General features: G+C 40.1%; 1 protein-coding gene across 13 annotated transcripts in view; it reads left to right on the top strand.

Moving 5' to 3' along the window:
* ZNF521 (zinc finger protein 521) overlaps nt 1–14,023 on the top strand; it is a 230,315-nt gene extending 216,292 nt beyond the window's left edge. For all 13 annotated transcript variants that reach the window (XM_063167613.1, XM_063167693.1, XM_063167684.1 and 10 more), the window contains one exon: nt 13,195–14,023. In XM_063167613.1, coding sequence (XP_063023683.1) covers nt 13,195–13,224 — 30 coding nt within the window. In that variant the 3' untranslated portion in view covers nt 13,225–14,023. The remainder of the gene's footprint in view (nt 1–13,194) is intronic.
* The last annotated feature ends 657 nt before the right edge of the window (nt 14,024–14,680 follow it).

Raw genomic sequence — 14,680 nt, 5'->3', positions numbered from 1 at the left:
TGTTTATTTTGCAGGCTGGTTCTGTATCACTCCCTTTTGGTCCTCACAGGCATGTCTCAGACTCCAATGAATTCCAGGGATTTTTAATTGGTATAACAATCCCATGGGGCTATTATGAGCTGGCATAAATTTGGGCAGTGTTAGGAATGCTTTAACATGCACTGAGGACTATGGTAGCCCATGATTTAAATGGTTAGGCCACATGGATTTACAATAATATAAAGTGAACACATAGGAATTAATCTGAAAATGCACACAATTTAGCAGAGAATTGTAAGTCTCTACAGATGTCAGAGTCTTGTGCAGAACTTAATAGGGAAATATATCTGTGAAAAGAGGTATTTCAAAAACCCGTAGAAATTACTCTCCGGTGAGTTTGTAGATTGCCTCAACAATGCAGTTGTTTCTGGAAAAACAAGGCCTGTGGCCAAAATCTTAATTTCTAATGCCTAAAAAGAGGCTTCTTCAAACAATACTGGGTCCCCCAAGGAAGTGGGTTGGATGCAGGGATGGATTCTGCAAGGTGCTGAGAATCTCCTAAAAATGCAGGTGACAGAAATTGCCTGTCAAGGTCCAAAAATGTCACCTTGCTAACATCACCCATATCAAATTTATGACATAGCTCTATTGCTGACAGCAGGTGTCTGTGTATGCTACTAAATTCTGATCTTTCAATCCTACATCACTGGTCTAGGCAGAAACTTTTTATTTCTTTGCTTTCTTCTGTAAAAGCTTCTTGATGGTGGCTCCCCCTCGAAGCTCTCAGGAGCAGAGGCTGAGCAGGTGTGCCTAGAAGCTGTAGGAAGGGGTGGACGTCTGCTGCAGGCACCAGTACTGCTCAGCTAACGCGGCACAGCATTCCGAGGTTTGTGAGCAACACACAGTTCTTACCATTCAAAGTTTCCTAGGAACTTGCAGATTTGTCTTTTTTACCATGTTTCCCAAGGTACTTTGACAGGTCAGCCTGAAGTGATGAGCATTCTGACACAAACTGCATTGTGTCTTAGAAATTTTGCCTGCAGTTGTTTTACTTTAGTATTGCTTTGATTTGAGAAGGAACTTTGTACAAAGTGATGTGGTTTCAGGATATAATAAAAAAAATCCAATATGCATGTATTACAGACATTTCTGTAATTTCTTGTTTAGACCTTATTATTGCTTTCTGATTTTCTTTTCCTTCATGTATATAAATGAAGTACAGTATAATTTTTGTCATTTTTATCACTGAGAATCAAAACTAATAGAGATGAGAAAGAATGTGAGCTTTAAATGCAAACATTACATATGTTTTTAAACTGAAAATTTGAAAGCAAATTGCCCTGACTATTTAATCACAGTTTAAAGAGGTCACAGACCCAGAGTAGGCTCTTTCAAATCCAGAAGTATTTCTCTGTTTGAGCTGACCAGGACACAAATATACAGGTGTGTATTATTCCTTAGAATGCTAAAAAGATTTATGGGGACAATAGACTACAGACCACAGTGAAATGGCAGTACAGATGGAATGGTGCAAAATTGTTACTGAACAACAGGGACTGTAAGAGTAGCCAACAAACAAATGTTTTATCTCACTGTTGAAGAGAGTACCTTTCTAAGAAAGCTGTTTTCTCTGCGGGCCTGAACTGCTGTGTGGGTTTTTGTTTGGAGTGCCAGTCTGTTTACTAAAGTTATTAGTTTATAAATTTTGCCATGGTAAAGTAACTGTGAGAGCTTTAAATTAGAATAAGTGCCACTTCTGTGTGGCAGGTTCCTTTGAGGGCTTATTAGAAAGCAAGCCTCCCGTTGCCTGCCCCTTTATGCATGGCACTATTGCTGTGGGTACTTGTTTTATAGCTAACTTTTGAATTTATGTAAGTGTACGCTGTGGTATGATGAATTGCCCTCCAATTGCAAAGATTTTGCTTTTTTATTTTTTTCTGGGTTCAAGCTAATTCTTTAAAGGGTTATTTTTATTAGGTGGGTTTTATTTTGATGAATTAAAATTAACTTGGAGTAGGAAATTACATAAGATTGTGAGGGTTATTGATTTGCCTCACCATAGCTACAGCACATCTTTTTGTGAAGGAATTAAAGTTCTCTGTTTCAGATACCTTGGCACTAAATGTAGACAGCAAATGAGTGTTGTCTCCAATTATTTTCCTCATAAATGTGATTCTTTTCACTCAATCCAAAGATTGCCACACTAAAACCAGACCTAATGGGCAATGAGGGGTGAAAGCAGCAGCTGCAGGAGGCTGGATCCCCTAGCAGGAGATAGCAAGGAGACTGGAGTACCCAGCACCACAAAACAAAACCAGAGGTGAGGGGTGGGGGCATTTCTTCAACTGTCAGTACCGGGTCAAGGCAGGACCTAATGACATGTCTGGCTTCCAACGTGTCACTGGCCAGCTGTCTGACAGGAACCAGAATGACCAACCTCAGAGAATGACATTTGCTAGGAGGATACATCATCTCTCACAGGGAGGAAGGAAAAAGGCATGAAAGGATGCTTCTTTGTGTGGTGCTTCTTATTTGGGGGAGGAGTATTAAATTGTAGGAATTGGACTTCACTGCCTTCCCCATTTTCGAAGGTTCTGAAAACAGGAGAAAGTAAGAGTAAAATTCCTCCCATTTAGCTGCGGTCACATTTCACACTTCCTTTACACAAATGCAATTGAAATAAACCAAACGAGAAAACAGAAGACAATAGAGAATCCAAACTGCATTTTACAACCAACCACAACGACAAACAAGAAATTTTCTTGTTCTGGTACCACATGTTAGTAAATGCTCCAGATTTATTGATTTATAGTGTATGTCCTCACAAAATTTAGAGAATGACTTTGTTACAAAGGGCAAAATAGCATTCTGGTCTCTCTAAAAGTCACTTTTAAAACATGGAGTTTCTTAGACATAAAAGGGGGAAACTCAGATGAGGTTGCTCTAAGAACAAAACGTTTCAACATAGGGTTCTTAACTGTCTAACTAATCACCAGCTATGAAGGGATAAAAATTGTCCTTAGTTTCCTTTCCAAGCAGTAGATTTGTAATTCACATACACACCAAGTCTGCCACATAAGCCCTGTCCCAGCTCCTGCTATTCCTGGTTTGAAGAGCTGTAGGAATAAGGACTGTAAGATGTCCAAGATGGGCTGGCACAATAACCGGTTGTGAAGGAAGTCAGAGCGCAAAATCCATGGGGGCCTCTGCTTATCAGCTCAGAAATCCTTGGCTGTTACCATCAAATCTGCTCAATCTGGCTTGCCTTGCAAACTGTCTTGAAGGAAAAAGATGCATCAATGTGCAGTTGAGTTTGGAGCTTTCAGAAGAGGAGGAGAGCTAGAAGAGCACCATAGCTTTTCCTTTTCTATCCTACACAGTCTAAAATTGGCATATCATGGACAGGGGGACAAACTGCCATTTCCATTCCTGATTTCAGGATCCAACATATGCTCCCATCCATTTCTGCATTATCTTAACTGGGTGTATGTATGGATGGATAACTTCCAAATATTATTTCCATATGTGAAAGTTTACTGATTTTAAAACTGGGCTTGTTCAGGGTTTGCTTTCACCTGAGCGAAAATGTTGGCCACTGTGAGTTAATCTTGGGATGATCCACAACTTCCAGTGTGCCAGGTGCTGTTGTACAAGGCCCCACACGCCAGCTGGCAATGTGCGGAGAATCCAGATTCCAGGCTGTCCCCATGTCACCTGGTGAGCACAATTCCCAGTGTTATGTCAGGGAGGTAGGGAGGTGAACTCGGCGATCAATGCAAGTGTGGGATGTGTCTGTCTGTATAACAGGAGTGCAGGCAAGTTACAGCACTTTTCTTTCAGGCTGTATCAAGAAACTTGTAATTTCACTTGTAATTTTGTTCAAAGAGATTCTTGTACATGCACCTGTGGAAAACTGGAAAGTATCATTGTTTTAAAGGTTGCCCTTTGCATATAAATCACAACTCTGTGTGCTTCCCCATTTTAATTGGGTGACCTTTTGAGTCCTATGGACAGGAGCTTGAATTCTGAACTTGCAGGTTGGTTGGAGATTTGAAATCAATTCATGTTTTAGCAATTACTCTGCTTAAAAGCACAGAACCCAAAATGGAAATTTGAGAAGAAGAATTCCCCTTGGAAAATTCCTTTTTGCAAGTCATAGAAAACTTCATTGCAGACCAAATAGATATCCGTAAAATCCAGATTCATTTGTCAGTTTAATCCTTGAAAAGGATCAGGATTCATTGAGTATGAGAGAAAGAGGAGGAGTGAGGAATGTGTAATGTTTCCAACAGGACATTTTTGTGCAATTATCAGTTTAAGCTTCCATTATTTGTCACTAATTACTGCACTGAACTGTTAAATATTTAGTAGTAGTTTGTTTAATTGGGTTTGACCTATAAAGGAATCTGTGCATAGCACAGCTCCAGTTCCAGGAGCCAGTTCCTCACTCACAGCTAGGCAAATTTGTATTCACATAAGATGATCACATATTGTCAGACAAAGGGGTTTGTTTTTGTTGTGCAGGTTTATTACCTCTCTCTCCCCCACAGATTTATTTGTCTTTAAGGTATTTGAAATCAGAACACAAAGTAGAAATTCTGCCTGGGGATGTAAAAGGGGAGGTCAGTCAAACTTAAATTTGTTTAAAGATGTTGTAGTTTAGAAAGCACCAACATGATAAATTAAGCATAACAAAGAAAAAAAATTAAAGCAGAGCAACAGCTAGCCCATGAACACGTGTCTTGTCAAAACACTGACTTAATCCCTGAATATCTTATTAGGCAGTATTGCCTATCAAGGCTTGGTGTCCCCTGTTACTCTGTTTTACAATAGCTGCAGACAAATCTGTATTTGTTCAACTTTGGGTTTGGCTTGCTGGGTCTGACAGGGTGAAGAGACTTCTGGTTGTGGCCTCTGCAGAGGGTGTGCAAGAATCAATCAGTATACCAGCAATACTCACTTTGGTTTAGCATGTCTGTGTTCTTATTTGTTCCTGTCTTGAAACTCCCTTGATTTCAGCTGAGCTTTTCTTAATTTATACCAGGGTAACCATAACCATATTCTAAAGTAATAAGAATTTTGATATATTTCTCAGAAGTGCCTCCTTCTGCCTTTTTTGTTTCAGCTTTTATTCCCACTTAATGAACAATTTTCTTATTGGAGAAGAATGCTTGTGTATTAATTTCAAACATTTGCAGTATCACAAAGGCCTTGTTTTCCCACAGACAAGACTTAAACCTGGATCTTGATTATCAGGACAGCCCCTTTGCCATATAAAAAAAGAGGTTTCCCAGTTTTGAAGAATTGTTGTGAATATGCCCTGACTATTGCCCCCTTTCCCCATCGCTTTCTCTTTTATGGGGTAATGCACACACCTCCCCCCGTGCAGCCAGGCACATCTTGCCTGAAATGCAAGACATTGTTGCAAGTTTCACTGCATTTCAATGAGCACAGACAGGGTGAGGCAGGCTTATGGGAGGCGATTGCCTGGCACCATAGGTTAAAACAGCCTTCGAGCTACTCTGATTTATGTCAGAGGCTTAGCTGGGAGCCCCCTGCCAACACTCATAATGAGGAAGGTGCAAGGATGGTGAACAGGCATTGGTGTTTGTGTCTGTTCTCTTCTAGTGACAATGATGAAAATCTTATTTGCTGTTCCCAGGAATATATGTCATTCTTTTCCATACAACAAATCTGTGATATATGCACTCGCATATAGTAATGAATCCGAAAGGAATCATTGACATTTTACTAGTGACTTACTGGAAGTCTCTGAAGAAAAATAGGTATCAGGGGCTTTAGTTTGGTTTGGGTTTGGTTTTAATTTTAAGTTTGCATCCCTGAGAACATGCTCTTCAATTTGAGATTTTTTTTGCAGGTAGTTTTTCTCTGGCCCAGCTGGAAATGCTGAGCAGAAAAACCAGAACACTGAGAGTTTTACATAAATATGATAAAGAACAAAATCTGATTAGCAGTCATGCTATTTCAGAAACATTAACGTAATATCAAATCACATAGCTTAGGTGAATTAATTTATATGAATGACTACAATTCAGTGTGACTTTCCTAAATTACCATTGTCAACAGTGGTCAGTCATGTCCTAAGATGACCACTTAATTGGCAAACATGTCTGAGAACAGACCTGATTCTCAAAGGCTGGTAAACATCAACTCACCACACATAAATGGTATTTATGGGAACACAGATTCTCTTGGGACTTGGCCCCTTTCTTGTTGTGGAAATAGCTCTGGTTTTAGTTCAGATCAATTTTCTTGGGAATCTGAAGTTTTGGAGACTGTATTTTGTTAGGTTTGGGCTGGTGAGCAAACTTGGCCTGGATGAAACTCCTTGCCTACTGTAGTAAATTTATAAATTCAATGTTAGTCTTCCTGCTCTGCCAGCTGCAGTAAGTACTGGAGATGCTGGTGACAGGGATACATTGCCTGGACTTTTTCTGTTCTCTCCAGAACTTCCAAGTCTCCATTCAGTTTCCTACTTTTCACCTATGAAAAACTATTAGACATCATCTCTTTTCTATTTCCCTCATTCACTCAGCATAAGTGTGACCACTGAAATATAAATATATATTAGTGTCAGAAGCATTGTAATTCGTGGGGCAAAACACATCAGAAACTTTTGTTAGTTCTGAAATTTCAGATACAGTAATTCAAGTTAATTTCTTGTAGTTAGTGTTTTATGACAGGAAGGGTGGGGTCTGAGAGGGGAAATAAGTGCTCATTTGTTAATGAGTTTCAACTGAAGTTGCTCTTTTTGTATTTCATATATGCGCAAAGGACAGAAATGTTTACAATCTGAATGTCCATAGATGCTCTGTCAGTACAATCAAGGATTATAGAATCAAAGAACGAGCCTGGATATGACCCTAACCTTCAATTAATTCATTTGGTGGAGTGTACTATAGGAGCCTTTACTCTTGGTACAAAAACCCCAAATCCCACCTCTACTGTTGTTTTTTTCACCTATACAGCAACTGAGCCTTAGAAACCCACATAACTGAATATTCTTAATTGCTTGCAGCATCAGTGGAGCTAGTGCCATAATTTGTTGGGGCATTGAAAGTAAGTTTACTGCTTTCAGATGGTTCAAAATGGCCCAGATATTCTACAGAAACCAGCTCCTAACTATGCAGATTTGGTTTCATTTCTGATTTGGGGTTGGCTGAGCCTCTTCCTCTCCTGGGATGAGCATCAGGAAAAAAATACTAACCCTGAGGTCTGTGAAACTGTGAAATAGTCTCCCAGGAGGAGCATTGGAAGCTCTAATTAAAATTGGACTGGGCAAAACACTTGAAATTACACTATAGGCAATAATCCAACACTGGTAAGATGGGTGGAGGAAACGCCCTAATGGGTCTTTTCTGTCTTTAAATTGTATGAATTCTTGTTCTTCTCTTTTATTATGCTATTTCACCTTTTTGTTTAATAGTGACATAGTGTCATCTAGAAGTTATTATAAGACACTATTGTGAGCTGAGTGAGATGATGTTTAATGTCAAAAGAAAATGCAACAGTTTTTCTGCAGATTCACAGTGATTTTATGGAGATAGGAAAAGAGAAACTGACTGTAAGCGAGGGACACAGTGCAGTGGTTTTATCTGTAAGACAGTGGTAAATTCATTGCATGCCTGCAAAATGCATGTTTATCATTTTGACATTTTGTTTCATATTCTCTTCTTATTAAGAACAACCACATTCCACCAAATCTAACACAGGTGTGGGAAAGTCATTTATTCTAACTGTGTAGATCGCTCAGATTGCTGGAGACATCTTCTATCCCAGTGTTTCACATATCCCCATAGACCTGGACTAAATAATTTTATTTTTTTTTTTTACATCTTAATTTATAGTTTGTATTTAATCTTAGCATTGTACAAATCTAACTCATCGATTCAGTCCTTGAGTATAATCATATTACAGTTTACCAGGAAAGAATCCCTCAGCAATATAATGGGGCCTTGACAGGAAACTTTGTGCTGCAATATTGAAGCCGCACGAAACAGAAGAAACAGTGTGAAAAATAACCTTTTTTTATAGTTGGGTCTGAATAAGTTTCATTTATTTGGTTTTGGTGTTACCACTTAATACTCCTCTTCCCTCCTCCCTCGCCTTTCCACATGGTATAATAATACAGAGATTTCTGCATGAGAGGTCATGGCAACCAGGATAAGTAATAGAGCATTGGACCAAAGTTCTGGAAACCATGTTGATCCTGTGCTAGGTTTTGCTAGGCTTGCCTTTCCACGGGCCTTTCTTTCTTCCCCTTTGGTTCTGGAAAATCCAACATCCTCTTCTTAGCTGCAGACAGTTTGAAAAGTGTGGTACAGGATAAGAAGTTGGAATAAAAAAAGAAGGGAAGAGAAGCAGAAAATCTTGATTAGAAAGTATAATTTAATAGAACATGTATTGAACCAAATGTATTGATTAATGTGGTAGATATAGTACTTATATTGATTCAAACTAGAGATTTAGTACTAAAAGCTGTAAGCCAAAAAGCTGTTGCAGATTGCTACAAAAGTCAGTTTAATGCTGTCCTTGAGAATGCCTTCACAAAGAAATTCTTCTAATGTTTGAGGAGTAGGTAGAATGCGGTATATGTCAGTTTGATCCCGGAGGGTTTTATTTTGTACTCTAATAGCTGTTACGAGCCTACATTATATCCAAGGAGTAATTTTCCTTAGGGGTGCCCAGCTCGCTTTGTGTCAATATTCTAGCATTTTAAGTCACGTACAGTATATGCTTCTGGGAACAGTGCAGGAGCCAGCCAGACTCATAATGGTCTGCATTCATTAATAAAGGCAGAAGCTTCTGTCCCTCCATTGCCCACTACAGGGATGCCTCCCTGGTCTTTGGGGACCCGTACAGACACATTTAAAGAAAGCTTTATTTTGAGTGGGCAGGAGATGAAATGCAGGACTTGCAGGCATTTCCTAAGTCAGCTATATGCCCGAGCACAGGGGTGACCTTAATGGGTCAAAGAAGAATGCAGGTCAAAAGACTTATTATCCAGACTGTTGGAAACCAATTGCTTTTGTTAAAAAAAAGAGTAAATTGTGGCGCTTAAAGGTTGATAGTAATGTAGAGCTCTGTTTTACAACCTGGAGCTGGATTGCAGTGCAGTGGGGTGGATTTTTATTTTTATGAAAGCAAAAAAATACTAGATGGTCTGTAATGTACATAGATAAAGGATTCCAGATAAGTGATAACATGTAGGGTACCATAATTACTTAATCAGTGATGATTGATTACTCATGTTTATGTTCCTGAACTAAGGAAAAAATAACATGCTGCTGTGGTACTGTTACCATCTGTTGAAATAATGCACCTACATTTCATCTTTATGCCTCTTCACATGTACCCTGTTTGCACTGTTTGTCAGGTACAGCCATGTCTTGGTTCATCTGCTCATAAAATAGAGAAGTCCCATTTAAATTGAATGAAACCACATTTCACATTAAGGATTCTAATGGGCCACTGAGTCTGTGGCTATCTGTGGGTATTTTTTTCTTCTTTAATTTTGATGCTGTGGGCGGGAACTTTTTGCTAGCTATTACTTCTCATGCTCCCTCTGAAACACAAAGGCATGCACCAAACAACAGGTATTATTGCCTCTTTTGTCTCCAGCCTTTCTGCAAAGAAACCTTTTTGAATTTGTTTGCAAAGGAGATTCTTCCACACAGTATTATCCTGAAATTCTTTGTGTGTTTTCAAGTCCTTAACACAAGTAACATGGATATCTCAAAGCATTTTCATCCAGAAAAGTGGTGGCATGTAATTTTATAGTAGGTCACATAACAGTTGGGATTCTGGATCCAGCTATCAAAAATAATTATTTCTAGGAATAGGGCAAATGCACTTAAAGAGTTTCTTTTGCTTGTGAAAAATACTAAATTCAGATTTTCCCAGTTAATATATTAATATACCTGCTTTCCAGGTAACACTGAGACATAGAAATTGAGGATGTAGGGGTTTTCCTGGTTTGTGTCTACATGATAACAAATGCAGTGACACACACACCCCTCCGGCTTCCCCGTTCCTCCATTTTGTGCATGCAAAGCTTGAATTTGTATTTGCAAACTAGTGTCTCCTCGTGAGATCCCAGCTCTTGGAAATTGGAACACAGCTGTTGCTGAAGTCCAGGAAAGATTACATTGAGAAAAAATATTTTCCCCTTTCCATGGCTAAGCAGGAAATTGACATTTTTGCTTTGTAGGGAGACTAACACATAATTAAACAGATGTGCTAATGCACAATCAGATTTGGGGGAGGCAAAGGAGGGGAGCATATGATACCTCCTGTACTTCGCTAAATGACTTCTCTTTGGCAAGTGGAGGTACTAACTGCTCCAAAGTCAGGCAAGCTAGTTGAGGTTTCTGGAGGAGGCGTGTTTCAGGCTTGTATAGTGTGTTTTTAGTGAAGGGCAGCGTGCTCTCCGAGGCACTCAGGGGATCTCAAGTGCAATATTGTGCTCTCCCTGGGTGTGCCGCGCTCCCATGGCCCTGCCGGCGGGAGCTCCAAATTCCGCTTTCCCCGCGTGCCTGATCTCCCACTGCCAGGGAGGCGGGAGCTCGCTGCACACGAGGCAAAGACACTATCACAGTGGAGATCTGCTGCCTGGATAATAGAGGAGAATTTTTGCCCTAAATTTTTAAACACAACACCCCTCATAAAAACAACAACGGTTCATAACTGGGATTAATGTTTGCAATTTTCAGTCACTTAGACATGGGGTCTCCAATAGATGGCTTTTGGTAGAGTGGAATATGGCTCTCTGTAGGATTACAGAATTTTCCTCCTTTTCTTATCTCTCCCCTCCCATCCCTTGCCTGCTTGTCTTGTCAATGTTATGTTCCTGAAGCGCTTCCACTTTGTATTTTTTTTGCAGCTTAGCCAAATAGGTATTCCTCCCTAGTCCCTAATGTTTGGGGAGCCTTAATTACTGTGGAAACTGTGTTTTGTTTTGACTGTTTACAACATGTCTTGTTGCCTTTTTAAGGCCTAAACTGTTCAAAGCATTTCCTCATGTTCCTATCCTGCCCTGTCTCATTCTTCTCTGCAACGCTTGTTTGGTTTTTTCCTATTATTTCTTCATTATCTCCAGAGAATCTCATTTTGCACCAGGGCACAGGAGTCAGGGACACTGAGAGCTGGGGCAAGTCAGTCCTTATGCTGTGCTTTATTTTGTCTCCTTCATATTTGGGCATTTTTATTTTCTAATCAAAAATGTCATTGCAGCCAGAGTTACGGCTGCAATTTTAAAACACCTTTTGACTGCTTCATATGCAACTGTTCATCCTGCTTCCTACTGATTATGCATTTTTCACTTAGTGAAAAGAAATAAAAAATGGGCATGACTGACATGCTTACTCTCAGTAGACTAGAAACAAAAGACCCCCCCCCCAAATATCTGTCTGCAATGTAACAATTGGTATATTACTTCACCTGCTCAGAAGCAGAGAAGAAAATCAGAATTCAGGCTGCCACCCCATATTTAACTTGTCCTGTTGTTTCTAGGTACTGCAGGGTCTCCAATAAGCCTGTGGTGTTATGCTGTAAGTGCTGCAATAAATGGACACAACAGGATGACAAAAGGACTGACTGTCAGGCTTAACTCTTAATTTCCTTGCTTTTGTGCTTTAAAGTCAGAGCCCATTACCTGTGACCAGCCAGCATTTTTGTCTGCATCTATTGTTAGTGCTTTACAGTATTTTGAAATGATTTTATAGGAAGGATGAGGAACTAGATGAAATCAAGTGGTGGAGCGTATTTTTCTAACACTCCTTGGCCTTGGACAGTCTGGAATTCCTGCCATCAGCATTAAATCATTTTGTATTCACATCTGGAAATTGCATCTTTGAGTGTCACTGGGTCATTTTCCTTTAATCTTGAGAATGGCACTACATTAAAAATTCCTCAGTCTTACTGTAAGATCCTTTCCTTGCCAAATGTCCCATGAACTATTATTTGTGTGCGTGCATGGTTTAGGGAAGAGTGAAGGAGGGTGGGAGAGAGGATTTTTAGGCTGGTCTGCAGTCACGCTGTAATTCACATTCGTTTCACCGAGGCTGTTTTCATGTGCCCTTTCATGGGTGGCTCTGGAGGGAGGGTATGGTTCAGTAGATGTTCACTTTGTTGTAAACAATGACTGTCTTGTGGGAACAGGTTCATCCTAGAGTGCATTAGCCCAAAGAGGTTTAAAGACAGATTAACTTAATAAAGTGGAGTGAAGGGTCTGGATGTGCTGGGAGCAAATCATGGGATGTGACACCTCTGCCCTCTGGGTCACTGGCCCAAATCTGGCCCCGATTACTAAGGGGAAAATTCATCACTAATCAGTGGCTGCCCTGTTGTCCAAGTAGCATTCACAGACATTTTCTAGTTATCTGTGGATCCAGCGTACGCTGTAGAAAACTTAAGATGTATTGGATTGGTCCCTTGCTCTTGGGTCAATGCTTGTGAAGGATCTGAGCCAGTACAGGCAGCACAATAGCATCTTTCTGAAAGTGGTCAATTTTGTTTGAGGGGTGAGGAGGAAAGAGGGTGAAACTGGTGTTTGCTGCTTGATTTAGTGATTACTTGTACAGGAAAGGAGAATTTAGGACTCCAAAGTCCATGCTGTGTTACTGCATATAAGGCACTGCCTTCACCTGAAGAAAAATACCTGTGGGTTTTGGTGGCCAAAGGGCAGACTGTGCCAGCCCCTCCTGTTTTCTCATCAGTCTCTGAGCTCTCTAGCAGAGTTTCTCTTACCATGTGGGGGAAATAGGTTTTACTGCAGGAGTGCAATTGAAGCAGTGCCACAGTGCAGGAAGCACAGGCCAGTTAGCATGAGACTTATGGCAAATGCACTTCTCATTTTTGCAATGCATAAACCATGAGCCATGTGTAAGCAGACACCAGGATCACTGACCTGGTCTGCAATTTCACTGTGGCAGGTCAGCCCACACCCTGTCTGCAGAGACTGTGTTGCCCTTCTTGTGGCACATGTAAAGGATACTGGTGTGAAACAGCTGGCGAGAACTCCTCTCTTCCATACTTATGCTGTTTCTGGCTAGTTTAAACAAGGAGGGGTCAAAAATACTCTCTTTATCCAGCCCATCATTTTTCAAGATATGTTGGGAAAATTGTTTTTGCATCTTTCTTTCATACAGAAATGGCTGTCCTGTGACTAAGTTGTTTCTTTTGTTTTTGTTGCAGAATCATACGATGACCCAGCACAGCAGTTAGTGCAAGGCCCGTCTCTTCCAGAGAATTCTTTGTGGCACAAAAAGGGAACACATTTTACTCTTTGCACGAAACTTTCATTGTTAATGTATATTATTCAGAATCATTGTATTGTACCATAAAACTTGTATTATCGAAACTGTTGGATGTTCATGTGTTTGGACTTTTGAGCACCGGATAGACTTCCTGTATATAAAGTGTTGCACATGTATTATGTTGTCTGATACTAAAATGGTCTTATAAAGACAAGTGGACTTGGGCCCTATTCAGGAAAGATACAAATAATAATAATACTGTGTGAGGAGAAAAAAATAGCTTAAGAAAAAATGTCATTTTCAAGGAGGAGGGAGAAAGTAAAAGCTATGTTCCATTGCAGCTCTGTTTGGCCTCCCTTTCGTTTAAACTTCAGTCCAGAAATCTCTCTTTTGGTATACAAACAGATGAATCTAAGACTATTTTTTATTGCTGAAGATTCTTGCAAAAAATATGAAGAGACTCTTTCTCACAGAGCAGGAACCCACAGTTGAATAAGGCCCGTATATATATTTGTAAGCCTTGCGATATGACAGATAGCATTACCATATATGCAATAGTTGTTATGTAGTTTGTCAAAGAATTTTTTTTCCTGGATACCATTTGAAGCTTTGAGTGTTCAAGACTTTCCTTAATGATTTCACATGGCCAAATTCTTGAATCAGTTGAACTAACCTGTATGTTACTGTTATTAATGTTTACTCTGCGGTCTGAACCTGGAGATTACTGGAATTGTTTTCCAAAAGGAAATAAATTCAGTTTACCATTATGTGTGAGTGTGCTTTGTGTCTTGTCTTTTTCCTCAGAAAGTAGCATTAATATTACTGCTGTTATATTACCTAAAGAACCACCAAGATCTGGAATCCCATTGTATCAGGACCTGTACACTGCTCAGTAAAACAGGTTGTTTTTCTCAAAGGTAGGTATGAAATAAATGCAATAGTAGAAACAAATTTGCTGGCCCACTGAAAAGCAATATGTGCTTGAGAGTGATATCCACTGTTTTCTGGATTTATTTGTTTCTTTTATTTGTCTGTCTCAGCAATTTCATACTTACACACTTGACACATTGGTAGCCAGAGGAGTCACCACACATCTTGCTTGTGTAATTATCAGTAAATTTAAATGAAACATCACCTGGTGAGCTGGGTCTGGTGCTGGCAAGAGGGAGCCACCACAGCTCTGGCCAGCAGTGCTATTAAGCTGACATCCCTGACCCTCTCCTCTGGCATGGGTAGCAGAATTGGAGGTGGTGCTGGCTGTGGGGTGATGGTCACTGGCACCACGCCCTGGGGGGAGCTCTCACAACGCCTCACACCTTTGCTCAGGTCTGAATTGGCTCCTGACTGCAGCTTCAAGGAGAAGAAAAAAGGGGATAAAAACTCTCCTTGCCTACACCACTGTCCCCCACTACTCCAGCTCACCT

The sequence above is a fragment of the Melospiza melodia genome, chromosome 1, assembly GCF_035770615.1.
Source record: "Melospiza melodia melodia isolate bMelMel2 chromosome 1, bMelMel2.pri, whole genome shotgun sequence".
In the NCBI taxonomy this organism is placed as follows: Eukaryota; Metazoa; Chordata; class Aves; order Passeriformes; family Passerellidae; genus Melospiza; species Melospiza melodia.
This window is presented reverse-complemented; position numbering and strand designations above follow the sequence as displayed.